This window comes from Crocodylus siamensis, chromosome 1 (assembly GCF_052110815.1).
Source record: "Crocodylus siamensis isolate JL-2025a chromosome 1, ASM5211081v1, whole genome shotgun sequence".
Taxonomy (NCBI): Eukaryota; Metazoa; Chordata; order Crocodylia; family Crocodylidae; genus Crocodylus; species Crocodylus siamensis.
In genome coordinates, this window is record NC_143395.1 from 386941663 (window position 1) to 386963492 (window position 21830).

At 40.6% G+C, this 21830-nt stretch overlaps 1 protein-coding gene across 6 annotated transcripts; it reads left to right on the forward strand.

Annotated features, from left to right (window-relative positions):
* Positions 1–1798: 1798 nt before the first annotated feature.
* Positions 1799–21782, forward strand: CPAP (centrosome assembly and centriole elongation protein). Of its 6 annotated transcripts, none has more exons than XM_090029338.1 (17): positions 1799–1872; positions 3710–3870; positions 5489–5612; positions 6148–6417; positions 7414–7561; positions 8488–8593; positions 8841–10497; positions 12266–12398; positions 14735–14900; positions 16400–16642; positions 17278–17377; positions 17765–17865; positions 18555–18641; positions 19479–19619; positions 19700–19784; positions 19866–19986; positions 21433–21782. In XM_090029338.1, the coding sequence occupies exons 1-17, from the start codon at positions 1863–1865 to the stop codon at positions 21623–21625; spliced, it is 3846 nt and encodes a 1281-aa protein (XP_089885464.1). In that variant the 5' UTR covers positions 1799–1862; the 3' UTR covers positions 21626–21782. The 6 variants fall into 6 exon arrangements, with proteins under 6 accessions (XP_089885464.1, XP_089885438.1, XP_089885472.1 ...); XM_090029312.1 differs by having other exon boundaries at positions 1827–1872; positions 3363–3870; XM_090029346.1 differs by lacking the exon at positions 1799–1872 and adding an exon at positions 1919–1996.
* Positions 21783–21830: the final 48 nt, after the last annotated feature.

Here is a 21830-nt window from a genome sequence, read left to right on the forward strand (position 1 = left end):
CCACCCCACTCCTTGAGTAATGTGCTCTCCTGCCACAGCTGGGCAGCTTGTCCCAGCCCCAGCCCCAATCCCTCCCTCCCTGCTCCCCCAATGCCATCAGACTTACCAGCTGGAGGCAGCTGTCAGCTGCCTGTTTAGTCTATGGCTGAATCACCAAAGTGGCTGAATCTTTTCCAAATCAATTTGGATGCTTCAAATTCGGAGCTTTTAATTGATCTCCTGATTTGATTCGGATTTGGTGATTTGGTCCCTGAATTGGGTCAAATCTTCTCTGAGTTGAATCAGCTACCGAAGCTTTGCACAGCCCTAATAGCCAGCTCTCTTGGATCTCTCTCCCCTAAGACTTGCCTCCAGGGGATCTTGTCCACCAGTCCCCCAAGTTTGTTAAAAGTCTTTTTCCCCCTGAAGTCCAGTGTCTATTTTGTTTCTTTTCTTCTACCCTTAGGAACTTGAACTCTATCATTTTGTGTTCGTTGACCCCCCCGTTACGTTCCACCTTCACATTCTCAACCAATTCCTCCCTTTTTGTGAGCAGCAAATGGAGACACCCCCCCCATCCCTGACTTGGCCTCTATCGTCTGTATCAGAGTTACCCCCAACACACTCCAAGAATTTGCACTGCTGTTCTTCTCCCAGCAGGTATCCAGATAATGAAGGTTCCCCAGAAGAACCAACTCCTGTGATTTAGAAGCTTCCAACAGTTGTATAAAGGCCTCCTCCACCCAATCCCATGGCCTTTCCCAAGAATTGTCTTGCTATCCATTTAGTGGCCTCTTTAATTGAGGGAGGCTTAGTTTTCTGGTGGGCCAAGACTCTGTATAGCAAACAGTGGAAGTGAAACCTCACAGAATGATTTGTGATTTCAGTACTGTCAAGTCCAACCCCTAGATTTACCATTTCTGGTATTTGCCCTCAAAATTTACAGTTGCTGAAAAGATTTTTCTTATTATATGCAATCATGTATGGCCTCTTAAAGTTTGATGACAGGCTGTCTTTTAGGAATGTGCACATGTAGCTTGAAGAGATTTTTATTCAGGAGAAGATGTACATGAATAATTTTACAAATGTCAGTCCCACCAACACACGTGGATTCCACACTGTAACTCAAGAAACGGCCCATGTAGATGGTCATTGCTGCTAGAGAGACCCATACAAGTATTCATAGTCCACGTTTTGTATCAAATGCTATTCCGCTTAACGAAAAAAGGAGAGACTAGGTGTGAGCCTGCACATACAGTGACCGTGATCTGTCGAGTGAAGAGAAAGAAAGATCTGAACGCTTCCCTCCTTTGTTTGTCTGCAATGACGAACTCCTCACAGGTGCCGGAGGCGCCCAGCCCCTGCCTGGCAAGGAATCCCACTCAGGGAAGGGGAAGAGTTGTGAACATTTGCCTGCTGGGAGTCAGCATCTTTCTGCGAGGTCTTTCACAGTCTGCAACGGTAAGTAATACAACAGCAGAGGAAACTCCAGGAACAGCCAAGAAACAAAGGCTGACGGGACTTTAATCCCCCTAAATTGAAATGGTGGGGTTTTAATTGTGACGATTAAAAACCCGCCGTTTCAATTTAGGGTCTTCTGTCACTGTAATGGTGAGGGGCCCGATCCTTTCCTTTCCTTTTTTTTTTTGGTTGCTGCGTAGCCTGCCCCAATTTCCCGCGGTTGGGGGCCAAGCTGCCGCCAGGTTGCCCGTCCCCTCCGCCTCAAGGCCGGGGTGTGCTGGATGACCCCCGGTAACTGCGGCGGCGCGGGGGGCGGGAGCGGCTCCCTCCTCCCCCTGGCGGCCGGGCGGGGCGGAGCCGGACTACAGCTCCCGGCGGGCCCCGCTCCGCACTGCGCGGCCAGTGGCGCCAGACGCTGCGTGATGGCGGGAGGTTTGTCCGCGGCTGCGGGCGCGCAACCGTCGCGCGGGCGGGGGGAGTGGAGGGCAGTGGCCCGGGCGGGGGGAAGGTACCGGCGCGGAGACTTGGAGGAGGTGTTGAAGTGTCGCCCTGAAAGGTTTGCGGGACGGGCCGGAGCTTCCTCCTTCTCCCCCCCCGGGGCCGGCCGGGCGCCGCGACAGGAACGGGCGTGGGGTCCCGCTGAGGCCGGGTTTCCGGGCGGTCTCGGCTCGTCTCGTCTCTGCGGTCCCGGGTTCAACCCCGCCGTCAGGCCGCGGGGCCTACTCGGGTCGGGACACTTGGCGGCGGCCGAGTAGGGGCAGTGGCAGTTTACACGGCTGCTGCTCCCCGCTGCCAGGTTTCCAAGCCCACCCGGGCCAGATCAAGCCCAGGCTGCTGCGGCAGGGGTGGGTTGGGGCCGAGCTGCTATTGTGCAGCCACATCGGGGCGGCCTGGGCCCAGGATGCTGCCCCGTGGCTGCATCGGCCTCTTGTGTCACCTGCATGCCAGGTCAGATCTGGCCCAGGGAGGGTGCTGGCACTTCCTAGCCGGCCCATGGAGCAAAAAGTTTGCGTGCGGTTGGTTCCGAGCAGCGGTTCTCAGTCTTGTTGGAGTCGGGGCAGCCCTTGGAAGCCGTCAGCTTTTGGCCTTTGCTTGTTCTTTGGCCATGCAAAAATACTAGAGCAATTCTGTTGCAAAGAAGTAAGACCACAACAGGGCTGAGTGTTTTGGATATTGTGGATTCCTCTCTGAGGTCTCTGAGTCTGTTGTGAACCATGTGCGAGGTGTAAGAAAACCTACAGTGCTAATGTTGCGCGGCACCCTTAAAAGAATTGACTGGCACCACAGGCCTGACTGAAACTCTCTGGTCTTGCCAGCGCTTTCAGTTGAAGACGCTGCCTTCAGTTGAATGCTCATGTAGGAATGTCTTCCTGACACCCACTCTTATGCCATTGTCCAGAATATTTTAAAATCTGATGGCTTCTTCACTATAGTTCATTTTGATCACAGCTGAGTTTATACATACTATGATTTTGAGCATATTTGGGATGTCATTCCTTTATCTGATTTAATTTAGTGTCAATTGCAAAGGCTTAATTGTTTTACTTGCCGTTTATAAAGTGCTTTTCTCAGCAAGTACTACAGGCAGTCCTTGGACTTAAGACTCAATTGGTTCCTGAAAACTGCGTCTTAAGTCAAACTGTTGTAACCCAGAACCAATTTTTCCCATAGGAAACAATGTTATAAATGGGGGATTGGTTCCTGAACCAAGGCCCGATACCCTATTTTTCGCCAAAAATAACCCAGAATTTTTTTACTCAAATCAATGTTGTAAGTCGACGACTGCCTGTACTTTAAACAACTATTCAGTTTTTTGGAAATACGTTAAAGAGATTGTAGAAAGGTGGCAGCTTTGTGTTATCTGTAGGTACATTTTACACTTTTTAAATCTTTTCAACTCTAATTTAAAAATTTATTGACAGGTACTGAAAGTCAACAGTTACGCTGCAGCCTTGCTGATTTTGCTACTACCTACGTAGCAGATTAAATAGGAACAAAGTTTTCCAAATGTCAACCACTGCAGGTTTCAGTAGAGAACCAAACTTTACTGCACACTGGATGTCCAAAACTTCTCGTGCAGGAGTTATACTACGTCCTAGTTTCCATGACTTGAAAACTAATAGAGCCAGTCAGTCATCTAGAACTGCAGACATCACGAGCTACTCATTTGAAATGCTGCATTTTTCAAACAGCAGTTGTTCTGTAAGTGAAGACTCCCTACATGAAGAAAACACCTTGGAATCTGACACCTTTCATGATCTTCTCCCAGGTACAACAGAAACAACTCTTCCTGCTCATTTGGGAGAAGAAAAACAAATATTAGCATTCAAAGATGCTTCAGCACAGCAAGAAACTGAGTTTATATATGACAAGGCGGATGATTGGAGTGAAGAAGATAACAGTGACCCGCTTTTACAAAAGCTTGAGCAGGTAAAAAGGAAAGAAAACATAATCTTGACATGTATTTATTAGATTTTTTTGTTTCTAATCTTCTGTCAGTTTCTAGATGACTGTAGCTGCCTGGGACAAAGATCTTGCTTGACTTCAGAAGAATGCTAATTTGAAGAAGAATTTCCAAGCTATGTTAATACTTTTCCCCTCATGCTACTCTGTGTTGGGAGCCTAATCCTACTTCAAATGCTTTCAACAGGAGTGGGATCAAATTCTGAAACACTGTTAGTTCTTAGTTCTGGAGCATCATGGTGTGCTTCTATATGAAATCAAAAAAGTTCCACTTAAACATTATCATGGTTTCATGTTAATATCATTTTCAAAACCCATGACCCTTAGGATTGAAATGTATAGCTGAGTACGTAACCAGTTTCTGATAATATTAAAAACTTAAACTATGCATACAGCTATATATAGTATTTTACTAGAGAGGAGGAAAATGTGAATGGAAGCTTAATATTAATGTGCTGTAAAATGCTGAGTCTGCAGTAGCTGTGAAGGGATTAGTGCTGTCAGTTTTATGTGAAATATTTGCTACTTTAATTATTCAGAAGTTATTGTTCATGAAGAAAGGAATGTATAGCTTTTAGCAATTACTTGACTTTCTATTTGGTAGTAGTTCTAATTTATGTAACTTATAGTCTACCTAAGGAGTCATTTAGAAATTTAAAGAAAGCAAAGGCTTATTTATGTTAGAACTCCAGAGTCAAGTGTCACTAATAAGCTTACACACTTTTTTTTTTCTCCCAGAAGGTATATTTTGTATAAAAAGTATATTTTCCCAGTAGGATCAACAATGTGAAGCAGTTATTTTTCTGATATTGATATTTAATGAGGAGTTCTAAGAGGTTAAAGAATACCTGGTATCTTTTAGAAAATATTGACATCCTGTCTTGGAGCAGTTCCATTTTTTTGTATGTATTTGTTTGCTGCTCAGGCATATGCTGTAACTTACTTTGCAAGTTACCCCTTTGCGGTTAGTAGCGTTTAGTACTACTATTCAGTGTAAGGGTGAAAATTACACTGTGACCAAGGCCAATTGTTCAGTTTTTCTGTACTAGCTGTCATGCCTTCTAGGGGCTTTATGGTTTTTTGATGCTACTTATTTCCTTCTTGATTGTTAACAGCAGTTTCCATTGAAGCTGAGGTGTCATGAATGTGGTATGAGTTCAACTGGGAAATGAACAAGACAAAGAACTTCTAAGTAATGAGGATCCTGTTTTAATTTGGCATTTAAAGTTGTAATAAAAGTATGGGAGAATAAGAGTAAGCAATTGTTTAACTTGATTTTTTTAAAAGTTTTTTTTCAAAATTAGTCTTCAACATTTTGTGTTTTTATTTACAAATTGGTCAATTAAAGGCTAGTAGAGCTACTACAGGATTGGCCCTGGTAGAAATAGCTTCATTATAGTATGTGAGAGGTGTGAATACATAGAATAAAAATGCATAGGGCAACTGGACTTTTTTTAGATTGTGTTTAAATTGCAGTTGTTCTATTATAGTTGTGTTTTATGACAGTGCTGCTTTCTTGTCAGTTACTCCAGTGTATGTTTATTTAAACTTGCCTTCAAATGCATTTACTTTTGTTTTTGAAAAGCTAAAGGAATTTCAACAGCAGAAACAAGAACAGTTGAAGAGGCAGCAGATGGAACAACTTCAAAGGCTTATGGAAGAGCAACAGAAACTACTTACTCTGGTATCTGGCCAACAAGCAACTCCTTGTAAGTACAGACATGAGCCATAAAACATGCCTTAAAATAAACTATAATTTACAATTTTTAATATTAGATTTAATTTTAAATCATTGTTTAACTTTCACATTATGCTAGCATCCAAAGACATAGTCAGGGTTAATTATTTTTTTGTGTTTGGTGCATTTCAGACACAGTATGATGGAAGCTTGTCTTGAATATTTTTCTGTCTAATAGGAAAAACAGCTGTATTAAGCAAAATATGAAGTAGTATGAAATAAACTTTTTCCTTTCCACCTCCATCTCTTCTCTGAACAGCTGTCTCTGAAAACTTGGTGTGTCATCATTCCCTCTCTTCCCATTTGCCCATCCCACAAGAATAGCTCCAGACTCAACCCTGATGCGAATAAAAAAGCCTGTCACACAGAATAGTCAAATACGTTTTAAGGGCATGTTGTTGATTGGGCCTCTAAGAGAGAGGATCCACATGGGCAATCCCTAAGTTCAATAATAATACAACGGAAATAAACTCTTATTAAGATTTCTTTCTTTTCTTCTTTACCAGTAGAAGATCAGAGCCAAAGATATGGACATCCAGTTAGTTCAACCTCTGCAACCCACTTGCTATCAGTTATGTATCAGAATCATAGTGGACACATTCCTCGTCACCTGGGTGATTTTTCTAGTGAACTACAAAAGTTAAACAACAAGGAGTGCATCTTATCTTCGAAGAGCCATTTCTCTGCAAACTCTGTCTCTGAGAAACAACACATACAGGCATCTTTGAAACCACAAAGCAATCTGAAGAACAGTGAGGAAGACAAAAAAAACACTGGTTAGTCAAATCTCTGAAAGACATATCTTTTGAGAGATTCTGTAGGTTTTACACAGTTATTGATTTGTTTTTGTTTTGTATGTACAGCAGTGATTCTTAACCAGGGTGTTGCAACACACTGGGGTGCCATATTGGTTTTCTGCAAGATGGAGTTAAGCTTTCACTAAGTTAGAAAAGTTCTAGCGGGCAAGATCCTTTTTAGGGTGCCACACAATATTAGTACTGTTAGGTGCACAAACACCCATGTATAATTCACAAGATAAACCCAGAAATTTCAAAGAGGAATCCATAGTGTCAAAAATATTCTGACCTGTTGTGGTCTTTCTGAATTTTTTGCATCAGAAGAATTGCTCTCTTGTTTCTTGACTACAAAATAATAAGTGAAAGCCAATAGCTGGCATGGTCTCAGGGGTATTTTGAGTCTAACGAGGAGTGTCTTGAATCCGAAAAGGTTGAGATCTATTGATTTACAGGAAATTTGTCTTTGAAGTGTTGATTATGCTTTAGTTGCCTTTAACTATGCACCATGTTCACTGCTCGTGGCCTCTTATTACTTCTGTTGAAGTTGCTAGTTATTTTTTAAAGTTGATGAGAGCAAAATCAAACTCTTTATTTATGTTAAAAGCTCTTGATGTGGTACTATGCTGTTTATAATTTTTAGCAATAAACCACAGGAAAACATAACATCACTGCTAATATAGTTGGTAGATGACAGACTGCGGGAATGGTATATAATAAAGATGATGTCACTGATACAGACTGACCTGGATAACTTGGCATGTGAAAACAGTATGCATATTAAATAGTCAGATGTAAAGTCATACAGAAGTCTAGGAACAAGGCCGTAGTCACAGTTACTCTGAAAAAAAAAGTTAAAGGCTCTGATATGCAAAATATGACAGTGGTTAATTTCATCTGAGTGTTGTTTATGATTTTGAAATGTAAGCCGATTAGTGCTTTCAGGTTAGAAAGTAACATTTTCTTGTCATTTCTTAGGAAAAAGCATTTGGTGTCTAGATAAAAAGATGGGAGAATCAGCAGAAGGTAAAGACTGTAATGCTGATGGGTTAAATTCAGAAAATACAGATTTCTCTAAAGGTCCCAATGGAAGAAAATGCTTGCAAATGACTAACACAGAAGAAAGGTATATCTAATTGTTTGCATAATGACATGGTTGTAAAGTAATTCTCTTGAACAAATTCTGAGATCTGATTGAAAGGCACTTAACACGCTTATTTAATACTCTCTAACCAAGTGGTGTCCCATTTTGTTAGCCATTGTAGAAGCATAGAGTAAGATGGTACCATGCTCAAAATGGTTACCACCTGATGGCAGCTGTATCGGATATTGGATCTGTATCAGCCAATATGCCTCTTTAAATATCGGCTATCAGTATCAGCCCCCAACATCCCTGTTGGTGCACCTCTACACTTTACCTGCCTGATTGTTATGGAATGACAGTGTTCTGCAGACTTTATTCAGAAGTGAGATTTAAGGAATGATAGGAATGACATACTATGCTTTTTTTTGGTTGACAAGAAAGAAAGGATCAAGGTGCTTGTGGGAGACACTAAGCAAGGAAGGGTAAAGACAAGCATTGCCTGATAAGGTAGAAGGTGAAAATAATTTATGAATACACTTGAAAATAAGGACAAGAAATTTTTATGATAATAGGAGTGATAGTGAGAAGTGAGAAAAATGACTTTAGCAGCAGCATTTTCAATTGACTTGAGAGCGTAAAGTTGAGAAACTAAGAAATAATTTGATTTTCATGAAAGTTTATGGGCGTAGTCAGTGAGAGGGTCTAATCTTTGAACAAAGTAGCCATAAGATTTGGCCATGCCCTTTATAGTTAAGTAATACATTTTGAGAACAGTCAGTGAAAGATTGAAGTTAAACTATTTACTTTTGTCACTAGATATCTGACTGATTAAAAGATGTTATAATTTCTTACCTACTGATATAATAGGATTTTAGATATCATGTGATTTTTTTTTTAACCCTTTAATTGAATTGCCTCTCAAAGATTTAACTTTTAACATTGCATTTTGAATCTTTAAATTATACTAGGCCTATTAAGGCCGGGATTCAAGACAGGAAACAGACATTTGAAGAATTCCTGGAAGAACAGATACAACTGGAAGAACAACGCCTGAAGAAAAAAGAACAGCTACAGGTTAATTGTTAATTGCAATTGTTAATTGTTAAGTGCAATTGTGGCTTTATATGTTTCTTCAAAATTTACTAGATGTTTACAAACAATGAAAAGCTTAGTATTCTATTGTTTGTATTCATGCAGTTTTTAAGCTCTTAACATTCTGATTTATCTTAAACGTTTCATGTATTTCTTTATATTAGCATGTGTTGCTTTGATGTCTTTAAGTAAGTAAATTGAATTTTAACAATTTTTTTTTGATATTTAGGAAGCAGAGAAATTGACTTCTCAGAAGCAAGTAACAAAACGGACCTTCCTAAAAAGAGGAGAAGGCTTATCTAGGTTCACTAATATCAGATCTAAAATAACTAAGTATAAAGAAGGGAAAGCAATGTTTCAGCAAAGTACTTCAGAGGACAGAAATATTGCTAAAGCAGAGAGACCCCATATACAGAGGAAAACTGTGACTTTGAGCAAAGAACTGGTTTCTGAGAACTCTGTTATTCCATCCAAAAGGTATAATCAAACTATTAAGACAAAGAATGGTCCTGCTGGGCAAGAAAGGCAGACCATGGTACTCAAGAATCATAATGGGAAGACTATTTTGCCATCAAAAGTAGCAGTCCGGACTGAGAAGAATCTAGATGAGCAGTTTAAAGAATCTTGCAGATCAGAAATCAACAATAAATTAGAAAATAAAGAAAACATAATGGAGTTTGCAAAATCTATTGAAATTGGCAGCAAGTACAGAAGCAATTTACCACATATAGAAAAGTATCAGGTGCCTATAGAGTTGACCAAAACAGCCTTCCTTTCCCAATGTTCTACAGGTTGCCCTGCAAAAGACCTAGAACTTTGTTTAGAGCTTTCATCCCAGAGTAAGTTGGAAAACTGGGAAAAAGAAAAGGAGAAAGAGAACATGGAATTGGATGAATTTTTGTTTCTAGAACAGGCTGCTGATGAAATATCTTTCTCAAGTAATTCTTCGTTTGTACAGAGGATCTTGGAACAAGATCAACAACTTTTAAAAGGCCGTAGAATGTCTTCTACTCCTATCAAAACAACACAGCAGCAGATGAATACATTGGTTATCACAGCTATAAATAACAAAAATAAAGTGGACAATATCTCACAGGAAAATAAAAATGACAGAGCAGTTGCATACACAGTTTCAGATTTGGGGACATCTATTGGATTGAAGGATCATCCTAAGAAAACAGATAATAAAATATTTCAGATTTCTTCCACTGTAGCAATTCCAAATTTACAAAACGCTGAATGGAATATAAATGAAACTAAGGGTGACGAAAGCAATGATTTTATGACGGAGTCTGAAGAAGAACTTGAGACCACCTTGACATGTTCAAATGAAAATGATAAAAAGTTCCTTTTGGGTAGTAGAGAAGACAATCCAGAATTCTGTGATAGAGGACCTGTCAAAGATACCAGCAAAGAAAGCAAAAGTGGAGATGCTGATCTTGATTTATCGGATAAAGACTATAACAGCGATGAATCCATTGGGGTAGCAAACCAAAGTAGAAGTAAAGTTTCTGGCTCTCAAAGAAGCTCGTCTTCTATATATAGAAATAATATTGAGTTTGATGATGATAGAACATGGAGTGATCTGGAGGAAAATGTGATTCAGCTTGAAGTTCCTAAAAATGGTAGTATTAAAATACCTCTCCAAAGTAATTCTTCGAATATGAGTGAAGTGTGTATCCCAGACAAAGCATTAAAAAGAAAGGTTGCTTCAATAAAGAGAGGAGATGATCTCCCCAAAGAGAGGGTGACAGACAATAATACAAATATCCCTCCCACATCAGATCTGATGATGAAACTTTTTCCTTCACTGAAACCTAAGCAGAAGGCTGAGTCTTATTCAAAACAAGAAAACAAATCAAATGCAGAGCAGGAGGAATCAGGAGGTAAGAGAGAATGACAGGCTGAGCACTAGATGTTAGAATATTGCAGTCATAAAATATGCAAGGAAACAAATGGGAAAAACCCCATTGGCATTGATTTACAGTTGTTGTTAATTTGATCATCATTGACCTTGTGAGAATGAACTTGGTTTGTGCTGTTATGACCTGCTGCTGATATTGTAGCATTTCAGCATAGAGTAGTAGGGGGAAAACTGTATGTGGTTAGACTGGGGCTTCGCAGAATTATTCTAGTGCCTTCTAACAGAGCAAAAATACAGTCTTTTGCCCCCCAGACAGCCTGCGGTCTAAGCAGAAGAGACTACAGATGGGTACAGGCAGAGAAGCATGAGGAACAGTAGAAAAAAGACACTACAAACTTTTTTGCCTTGTTTATATACTTCAAGCACATTGTTTGTAGGTGTTATTAATCAAAGTTACTGAAAGGAGTTCATACCTGATATCTATATTTACCAATTCTCAACCCATACAAAGCTTGTTTTTCCCCCCCTCCTCCCACTGTCTAAAATTCTCATCTTGTGCTAGTTGGCCACAACTATAATCTTTTTCCTTAGAATGTAATGCTAGATTCTTAAAAAGAAATACAGTAGGTGCTTTATAGCTTTGCAGGATTCTCAGTGCCATGTAAAGTGCTAAGGCTTCCCTGGTACAGTGCAGAGGGAGAGTTGGACATCTAAAACAAAGATGCAAAACTGTACTGGAGCTCTTTTATGCATGCCACGGGAAATGATGAGGGGAGGGGTGAGTCTTGAACCCTGAGCAGGACTTCTTCCTTGGCAGCGGTCATGGGTTTAGCAAGGAGGGAAAATAATAATGGGTATAGATACCTAATTTGGGGTTGTAGGAAATAGTATCTTTCTGCTATAGATTTATAACCCTGAATCTTTTCCTGGACTTGAGTGTCTAAGCCAGCTATTCTTACTGATTTAACTATGTTATATCAAGCAATCATACTGTTATTACCAAAAATTAAAAATATTACAAAATAAATGTAACCTTTATGTTATAACCACAGCATGGACGTATGACATACCATTACTTCTCTGCTTGCTGTCTTGTCCGGGATCTAAGCTTGCAACTTTTGTTGCTGTTGTGAAAGCATCTAGTGTTCTGACTGGTAATTCAACCAATGTAGGGAGATGCTGAGTGATAATGTAAATGTTAACTAACTGTTTCATTTGCAGAGTTGAAGTTTACTCTGAGTAACATCAAACTTTGCCACAGGTAAGTGACATTTGAGAGATTCTGCCATTTGTTTGGTTTTTCCTTCCATCAAAGAGCCAAACCCAGGAAACCAAACAGAGCCTCTGGGCATTTGTGAGCCTGAGCTCAAGGAACCCAGAGAATATGCACAATTTACTTTCACTTCAGTGACTCAAATGGATACGGTTTGGATAGGTAGGGGTAAGGGATAGGCATCCCCAGTTTGATCTCTATGAACAGTACTATAGTTGCTCCCATCACAATTTCAATCCAAGAGTATATCTGCTTGAAAAAAGAAAACATTTTCATATTTGGATTAATATTCCTTGCATACTTTCTTCTGCCAGAATAATATATTGAATATCTGAAATGTTTGAATGAGATGCACAGATTATTTTGATATTCAGTGACTTGTGTTTCATGTTCTGTAATATATGAAGACTTTAAAGTAAAAACAGGTGATGAAACATTACTAACATGACAAGTTGGTATACACCTTAATACTTTAAATTAATGTTTCTTTAATAGCTGTCTGCCTGTTTCTTTATAGGAGATGCTGCTCGATCTCAGCTTTTGAGAGAGAAGCTTGTTGAGTTGGAGACAGAAATTGAAAGATTCAGAGCTGAAAATGCATCTCTAACAAAACTCCGGCAAGAGCGAGAATGTTCCTTAGAAAACCTTAGGTAATTTCTCAGTACAGATATCTCAGTGTGTTTCATTTCTGTCGTAAAAACATTCCCATAATTGTTTAAAATCAATGTGTGTTACAGGTAATTCTAGCTTGAAAATTGACTCAAGAATTTGGTAGAAATTCTAACAGGACTTCCTAGGTATTGGAATGCCAGAAAAGGGACAGAGGACAGATCAATCTGGATGGGCTTAGCATATATACTCTTTCATTTAGCATCTGCTCTATGACCTATGGGATACTGGGCTACGTGGGCCTGTAGTCTGAACCAGTGTAGCATTTCTTGTATAGAAGTCAGCACCCTTGTGCATCTAACTATGGTTTATTGAAAATTAACTGGCAGGGACTGGGGGTTGGGGGGGAATGTTCTCATGAGAGGTGGCAGGGACTGGGTCATAAAAAATAAAATTAGTAAAGCACTGAAACAGCTTACCCAGAGAGTAACCTGTGGAATCTCCATCTTTAGAAGTCTTTAAGACCTAATTAGCCAAAGCCTTGACTGGGATCATCTAATTGGGGATGGCCCTGCTTTCAGCAGGGGGTTGGACTAGATGATCAAGGTCCCTTTCAGAATATAGCATAGTGGAAATGTACAAAATAAACCGCCACCAATTTCTTGGACTACAACGAAGAAAGTAAAACTTGACTATTATTCGGACTTCAGTTGCTACCTTAGTAAATTATTGATGTTTTTGAGGTGACAGTCTTAAACAGTGGTGCCCAACCTTTTTGGCAGGTCAGTGCCTGAGCTGGCATGGCAGGCACCTTCTGGCTATGCAAAGGGGGGGGCAGGGGGGCTGGCCAGCCCCAGTGTAGGCCCTCCAGGGAAAGAAACAACCCAGCCCTGTGGAGAGGGAAGGGGGTGTAGCTTGGCCCTGCAGGAGCAGGGGTGTGTGGCCCAGCCATAAGTGGGGAAGGTGGCCTAGCCAAGCCCAACCTGGCCCTGCAGAGAGGGAAGGGGGCTTTTCTGGCCCTCCCAGGCAGGGGCAGTAAGGGGGCTTGGCTAGGCTCCCTGTGGGGAAAGGGGCATGGCCAAGTGGGGAGGGAAGAGGTTGCAGCCTGGCCTGGCCTGGCCCTAGCTGGCTGTGTGGGGCTTGGGGTTTGGGAATCTGGCAGTAGAGGGGGTGGCTGTATTGACCACCTCTCCCCTGCCACACAATTTCCTGGCACTGGCTGTTTGATTGCATATTAATTCCTGGAAAAAGTCTTGCTGGATATTCACAGACTTGTACTGGTGTAGAGTTGGGGACTGGAGGAATGCAAGGACAATACATTATGTTGAACTACTGTAGAAATATAAATCTGGATATTAACTGAAGAGGTCTAGTCCAGCCTCTAGTACTGAGGCAGAATCAAAAGGCTTTGCATGCTTCCAGGGTCCCGTGCACTGTCTCCGCCATCTGGGACCACCACAGGTGGCTTACCCCTGGGGCAGTGCAGGAGGGCGGCTGGGTGTGCTGGTGGCTGAAGAAGGTGGTAGGGACAGTGCCTGGGGCGCTGGACGCCTGAGCTTGGCAGACTTCCGGTGCCTCATGTACCATCCCCACCGCTTTCTCCAGCCACCAGCACATCAGCTCCCTGCCTACCTCTTTTCCACACTACCCCAGGGTCAAGCCAGGTTGTTCCTGGGCAGTCCCAGGCAGTGGAAAGATGGCAGGGAGAGTGCATAGGGCACGGGAAGCCCCAGTGTGTGTGTGGGGTGGGGGGAGCAGTGCGGGGTCTGCTTCCCCACTGCAGAGCCTGCCTGTGGCCAGGGGGCGAACTGCCTGCAGCATCTGAGCTGCGAGGGTATTTTCCTGTGTGGCGGTGGTGTCCCCTGGGACCACTCAGGTACGGTGCTAGCAGGCCGGGTGGCAGCTCAGAGCAGTACAGGGCCCACTGGCAGCTTGCCCCCAGCCATGGGCAGGCTTTGTTAGAGGAAAAAAAGAGATTGGGCCCCCTCGCTGTAACAGTGATGGAGCCCCTAAATTGAAATAGTGGGTTTTTAATTGTGACCCACCAATTAAAAACCCACCATTTCAATTTAGGGAGAACTAAACCCCCATCACATGTACAAGTGGCCCTATTTTGTTCTCAGGTAAAACACTGGTAAAATACTGAGGAAATTCTTGTGAGTGGGAGCATCAATAATAGCAGTCAGAAATTCATTCTCACTGAATGTGTAATATGTGTATTACATAAGTATTTACAGAGAGGAATTTTCCTGGGGGGTAGCAGACATGGTTTTGAATGAATGTGATACCAGTTTTTAAAATCTGGGGGGTTTTATTAGAAAATAAAAGCTTGCTGGTGGCTTGTTCTAGAACAAATGGCTGCAATGTGTTATTTCAGGAAAGAAATTGCGGACTTTGAGCAGCAGAAAACAAAAGAATTGGCCCAATTAGAAGAATTTAAGAAAGAGGAAATGAGAAAACTGCAGAAAGATCGTAAAGTTTTTGAGAAATATGCTACAGCAGCTAGAGCCATTCCAGATAAAAAAGAACGTGATGAAATTCAGGTATGAAAATATAATGATTAGTTTTCAATGTGAAAATCACAAATAGTATAACTGAAGAAGCTTCTGTCCATTAGTAATTCTCATATGAGACATTTTAGACTTTTTGAGTGTTTTGTATTCAGAAATCAAAAAGACTTGAAGAATAAATAGCCTTTTTCTGTCAGGTTGTTCCACACCCTTTTTTACATGGAAGCAATAAAGAAGAATATGTCTGCAAGTAATTGGTTTTGACAGAACATTACTATAGTAAATGCATGTTTACAAATCTACAATAATTATAGTGAACTGAATGCCAAATGAAACCTAATTCAAGTGTCATTTTGTTGGTAGCTGTGCTTAATATGGGACAACTGTTTCTTAACAGATGTTAGTTGTCATGCGTCTTATGTACAGACATCCCTTCTTCTGTTAAGTTCACTTTTATCACTTCGAACTAAATAAAAAAAAGTTGTCAAAGATGCACAGCCTAAATAGATCAGATCAATCTAAATAGATCAGAATAAAAAAGCTAGTATATATTTACTTAAATTTTAAATTTATGACTTTTGGTGAGCTTGTTTGGGAGGGGAAAGTAAACAGCTGCTTTTTATTTCATTTTCATACTTTAATTTTCAGGCAGTTAAAAAAATTATTTCACTCATTGGTCTGTAACTATGAATAACTGTGTGATGGGTAGGGAAGCAGGATGGACTTTTTCTGGCAGTATATATAGCACTAGACATATAACAGATTTTATTTTTTTGGCTTGCAGTAGCTCCAAATATCATGTAGTCTGAATGGCATTTGTCAACCCATCTGGCCAGCTAAGGCTGTATGTGCTAGCTTCATTTTATATCCCTGTTTGAAAAAAAAGTCCAGGAATACAATCTTTAACATGATGAAGAAAGTCCCTTTTCCCTCATCTCTTTCTCTGCGACTTGTCTGTGCTTCATGTCCTGAAGTATAGACCTTGCAGTTGAGCCAGAAGCTGTCTGAAGTCGCCTATCTCATCTTGGGCTGGTAGGAAGTGAGAGAGCCCTAAAGAAACTGGTGTAAGTTATGCCAGGCTACATAGAACATTTGCAATTGCATGCCACAGCCCCACCCTCCTTATGTCCTTTATGCCAGAACCTGTTCAGGGGTTGTCCTAAGCTACTTTCATGTATCTTACTCAGTGTCTTTGCCAGTATAACTTTCTTGCTTGCCAGGGCTCTTTACACTGCTCTGACCTTTCTGCTAGCATAAGGGGAGCTGGTTGTATAGTCGAGATCTTCTTGTGATTGGGGAAGTGATAAATCAATTCCAATTATGAGGTGAATAACTCCTGCATTTGGAGGAAAGCCCCACTTAATTTCTAGCCTTCAGCCATTCGTACAAGGCAATTCCCTTTCCTTGAGCCACTGTTCCCTGTGATTGTATCACTGATAAAAGATTTCTATTTTCTCTAGTTATGCATTTTAATATAGAAAAAATGCCTGGCCTGTATCCTGAACTACAGCTAATGCTTATTTATTATTAAGGCTTTAAAGCAGCAGATTGCAGACTTGCAGGAAGACTTAAAACGGAGGGAAGCAAAATGGTCAAGCACTCGGGGTCGTCTTAGAAACCAGATCGAAGCTTTAACAAAGGAGAATGCAGAACTAAAGGAAGAGATCAGAATTATGGAAAGGTTTCGTTTAGAAGCCTGGAAGAAAGAGTCAGCTACTGAAAGCAAAAGGAAAGCTGAAAGCTATGGGATAAGATTGAAAAGAGAAGAGTCTATGGTAAATTAAACTTTTTTTGAGGTACCATATTTACCTGAATCCAAGATGACACCCCCCCAATTTAAAAAAAAAAAAGTAAGATATTTTAAATGCATTTGTATAAGTGTATTGAGTTTTGGCTCTTTGTTGTACAGTTTGTCCCTTCTGTTCCAAGCTGAAGCTTTCATTTAATTTGAGCTTGTACTCGTCTTGCAATCTTGCTGCTTTTTTTTTTTTTTTTTATCTCTGTCAATCTGAATCTTTGCTCTGGGCAGCTACTGGGATGATCACTTGTAACTGATGTAAATGCTTTGCATCTCCAATATGAGCTTGTGCAATCAATCAGTTTGCCACTTCTCTTTTGGTTTAGGCTGTTACTGTAGTTTAGATCTTAAGGATTGACTCTACGCTACTTGCTGCTCCAAGATGGAATTCTGGAATTGTGGATAATGAGGAATTGGGCAGAGGAGGAGCTCCAAAATCTAGCATTACCCCATTCTTCCCTCCAGCATTCATTTCAAAATGTATAATGAACAACAGTGTCTATAGTACAGTATTATGGTAGCTGATCTGGGGTCCTGTTACTTTATTTGTATTATGTTGTTGAATAAACCTTTTTTGGAATAGTAACTATGCTTTCTTTAACATGCTTTCAGTGTCCGCCAATAGGACTCCAGAAATGTCAGATTCTGTCTCCAGTTCCTCCAGTAGAAAAGTGCGGCAAGATGAGCAGAAAAAGTTATTCTCCAGCCAAAGGTATAAATGTTTATTTAGTGGGAAAATCCTCTTTCTTTTAAATGAAAGATGTGCATGGTTTGGGTTTGGTCTGCCTGTGAGGTCTTCTCTTCCCCAGGCCATGCCTTCTCTCTCTCTCTATGAAAGGACCGCGTGGGGAGGAAGCAGGGGTGCATGTGCATGTGGGAGGGTAGTTGACAGGTTATTCTGTGTATTCTCATTTATTTTGAGATCATAGGCTGGAGTGCTTACCAGATTCAGACTGAAAAAGACTTCTGTCCAATAGGATCTATAGGGTGTAGACATTTGGAGCTATTTCAAGAGGCACTTCTGCTCCAAGCTGCAGCACCTGTTACATTCCTAAATTTGATGCCAAATTCACAATTTTTACAACCTGTATTTGCATAGGAAAGCCTTCTAGAAGACCTAAATCAGCACTTGGGAGTGATTTGAATAATGGTGACAAGACAATGCTGACCTTGGAAGATTCCTCTAGGACTTTTACAATAGTAAGTCCTGTGCCAGAATGCTGTCTATCCTGATTGGATTTAGAAGAGCAGAATAATAGTTATCTATAGTGCACAAATGAGGAGACTGAAAAGTGAATTGTGAAGTTATTGGTTGAATGTTCTAGTGCACTTACGTTAAGAGCTACAATACTAAACTCCCTTTTATGGCAAAGCAATACAGCAAGTTACTTTTACCCCACCACCCATTTCTTGTAATTCTGTTTTTGGTTGTGAGGAAGGAAAGGAGTTAAACATTTTGTGGAGCTATAGAGTTAGAGTCCATCTTTACATTTGATCCACTGTATGGATCACTGCTAGGATTTAAGAAATTTCGCTAGTGGTTTCATACGTTGGAACTGATGATTGAAATTAGGCATCAAATTTAAAATTCTCCGTGCTGAGCTCCACTTAACCAGTCTGGGTGAAAGCATATTGCCAAAACTCAGTGAAGCTTGTATGTTATGATCACCTAAGCCATATCATATCTTTTCTTCAGGAACTTTATGAGCCCCAGTCTAAAGTTGACTCTTCTGGTCCCTCCTTGTTATCCTGAGCTGCCTACCCAAGGGTCAGCTGCTTAGAAAAAGACATTGGCTGTGATGGAAAAACTAGATTTATTTTTACCTGTACATTGAAAAAAGTGCCCAGAAATGTTTTATTTGGCAACTAGAGTAGTATTGTCATTTCAGGATGTGTCCCCTAATGGAACTTGTGAGTCATCAAAGTCAACAAGCAGTGAAGAAATACAGGGAGAAATTAACTATCCGGATGGAAAGGTAAGATCAGAACTCCTATTTTAAGAGTTTCACAGTTGGCATGAAAAGGGCCTCATTTGTTGGAGTGCTGTTGAGCTGCATTACCTTTGTTCAATTTATAAATGGGGGTATTAGGTGAGATTGAATACAGTCCTTTCCATTTGCGAGGCATCTAAAGTTGAAGATACATATTGATTAAAATCTGAATATGTACATCACTTTCATAAACAAAATGTTCCCTGAACAGTTCCAAATACATAAGGGACACTTTTTTCTTTTGGGAGTTCAGTTGAAAATCACCCAAACCAACACACAAGGAAACTGAACATATGCTCTCCATGTGATTAAATGTACTTTACTTTCAATCTGGTGCTTGAAATAAAACACTGCTTTGGGTCAGATGCAGCTGTTATTAAAGTGGGTGCAGTTAAGGGAACTAAAATTTCCTTGCTTATGGAAGGAACAAGTTTGACAAGAATTTGAGATATACTGTCTGTGATCCTGGCTGAATATTAGTAAAAACCCATCCTTATATATTGCTTTCTAGTCCACAAGAATGGTCCCTCCACCAGTAATTTACTATGATCGCTGACCTAAAATTATAGGAGAGAGTTGTATGGAAACTGAGGGGTGGATGAGAACCAGCGAAACTAAACAAACATTGATTCTCAAAGGTTAAGAACTTAAATTAGGTACAGAAATAAGGGATATATTCTCTTACTGTTTTGCTTAAAACTTCATAGGGCTGAGATGCCCAAATTAACTTAATCAGAAACTGCTGTTGAAAACTTGGTTAATACATCAGTCAGGTATGAACATTTGATTGAATTACCTGCTTTTATGTAACTTATCTTTTAGGTTGAAAAGATTTTAAAAAATGGCTGCCACCTTATATTTTTCCCTAATGGCACACAGAAAGAAGTTAGTTCTGATGGAAAGACTATAACTGTAACTTTTTTTAATGGAGATGTGAAACAAGTTATGCCAGATCAAACTGTGGTATGTATCCAGTAATATATTTTACCCTTCAGTTATATGGTTTGACATTCTTATAAAGAATCTTAACCTTTTCCCCACAGATTTATTATTATGCGGATGCCAAGACAACTCACACTACCTATCCTGATGGCCTAGAGGTCTTACATTTCTCAAATGGACAAATAGGTAAAGCCTGGGAAGTATTTATTTTATACTTTATCAACTCTTCTATTTTTTAAAAAACAAGATATTCCTGTTACATTTCAGAAAAGCACTACCCTGATGGAAGGAAGGAAATTACATTCCCAGATCAAACTATTAAGAACTTACTTACAGATGGGCAAGAGGAAAGCATTTTTCCAAATGGTACTATTGTTCGTGTTCTAAGGTAAGCTTTTTTTCTATTAAAAAAAAAAAAAAATGAAAACATGCTCCTAACCCTTGTTGGTTGCCAAAATTCTCTCAAGAGCTAAGTAAGGCTTTGAAAATATAAGGAGTCTCTCATTAGTATGTGTTATCTTGCAAATGGATCTACAAAGTGCAATAGTGAGAGACTCCTTAGATTTTTAAAACCTTGTTAAACTCTTTAAAAAATTTTGGGAAGCATTACTTTAAATGATTTGTTATAAAAAGGAAACATGGTGTTTGACAGTAAGTTGTATTTAGATACACTCACTGTAAAAATAAAATACTCAATGTTAATGAATACTCCTTGTCTGAATACGGTGTACTAATTTAGGCCTCAGTCAGGAAAGTGCTTTTAGCTCATGCGTAAATGATTTTATGTGCCTCAACTAGAGTAGCATGTCATATTTTATATTGTAATTTAACTAAACCAGGGGTAGGCAACGTTTTTTGGCTGGAGTGCTGAAAAACACCACAATGCCTACCTCAGAAGGTGCCAGAGTGCTGGCACGGCAGAAAAACAAAATGAGGGCAAGGGGTACATGGCAGGATGTCCTGCTTGTGCCCCTTGCCTGCTACCCAAAGCCTCTGCCCCCCAGCCCTGCTGCCCCTGACCCCCAGCCCAGGCTCTGTGGCTGCCAGCAGCTACCCCGGCTCTGGGTAGCTGTTGGAGTCCAGGCTGCTCCGAGCAGGGCTTGCAGCTGCCTGCTGGGGGCAGCCTGGGATCCAGCACCAGCTCTGCACCAGCGCAATCAAGTGCATCTTGGAGTGGGCGGTGGGGGTGGGGCCTGAGGCAGTGCAGCACCCGTCTCTCCCCTGCTCCTGGCATGGAGGTGATGAGCCTGGTGCAGCTGTTTGTAGCTGGCCCAGGTTCTGGCTGCAGTAGTGGGCTGGCTACAAACAGCTGTGCCGGGATCCCAGGCTGCTCCCAGCAGGAAGCTGGGACCTGCGAGCCCTGCTTGGAGCGGCCCGGGCTCTGTCACTGGCAGCAGCTTCCTGGAGCTGCAGTGTGCCATGCTCAGCATGCGTGCCAGGGGTGAACTAAGACTCAGCTCTCAAAACCTTCATGTTTCTGGTGATTGCTATTTCCTTGTATGCTAAGGATCTTTATGTTTGCCTGCTTTAGTAAGACTTCAACTTTTTTTTTAAAATTCAGTATATTTTTAGCAGTTTAAAACTGTCCAAATGTATTGATTAGCTAATGTGATATTTGTCTTAATAAGACATTTGCCTGCAACAAATACTGCATTTTTAACATTCTGATGTAAAGTTATCTATTTCCTGCAATCATCATCCTTCTTAGAAATTTCTGGATCTTTTGGACCCCTGTTACATTCCTACCTGAACTCATGTTGCTAGTTCTACATTCGTCTGTCAGTATACGGTGACCTTCATATATTTTTATACCTGTGTGAACTTTTTAATACAGAGATGGAAGCAAAACTATAGAATTTAATAATGGTCAGAGAGAACTGCACACGCTGGAATTCAAGAGACGGGAATATCCAGATGGCACTGTCAAAACTGTGTATGCTGATGGCCGCCAGGAAACAAAATATGTCTGTGGGAGAATCAGAGTTAAGGACAAGGATGGCAATATAATAATGGACACAAAGTTATGACAAATATGAATCTAAGGAATTTTATTTATTTATGCAAACATAGCTGTAAGAACATAGAAGTGTGTGTTTCTGGAGAGAGAACCCTCCCCCCCCTTGAGTTGCTTTATGTAAATATTGTTCATAGTTTGTTTATCTAAAATAAATTTATTTTGAAGTGGTGAAATGGCATGCTTGTCTTGATTGCTTTGACAAACTTCAGTCTACT

Coding starts and splice junctions, on each gene's coding strand:
- CPAP (XM_090029312.1), top strand. CDS start 3,448: ATGTCAACCACTGCAGGTTTCAGTAGAGAACCAAACTTTACTGCACAC. Junction 5,613..6,147: donor TGGCCAACAAGCAACTCCTT/GTAAGTACAGAC, acceptor CTTCTTTACCAG/TAGAAGATCAGAGCCAAAGA. Junction 10,498..12,265: donor AGAGCAGGAGGAATCAGGAG/GTAAGAGAGAAT, acceptor GTTTCTTTATAG/GAGATGCTGCTCGATCTCAG.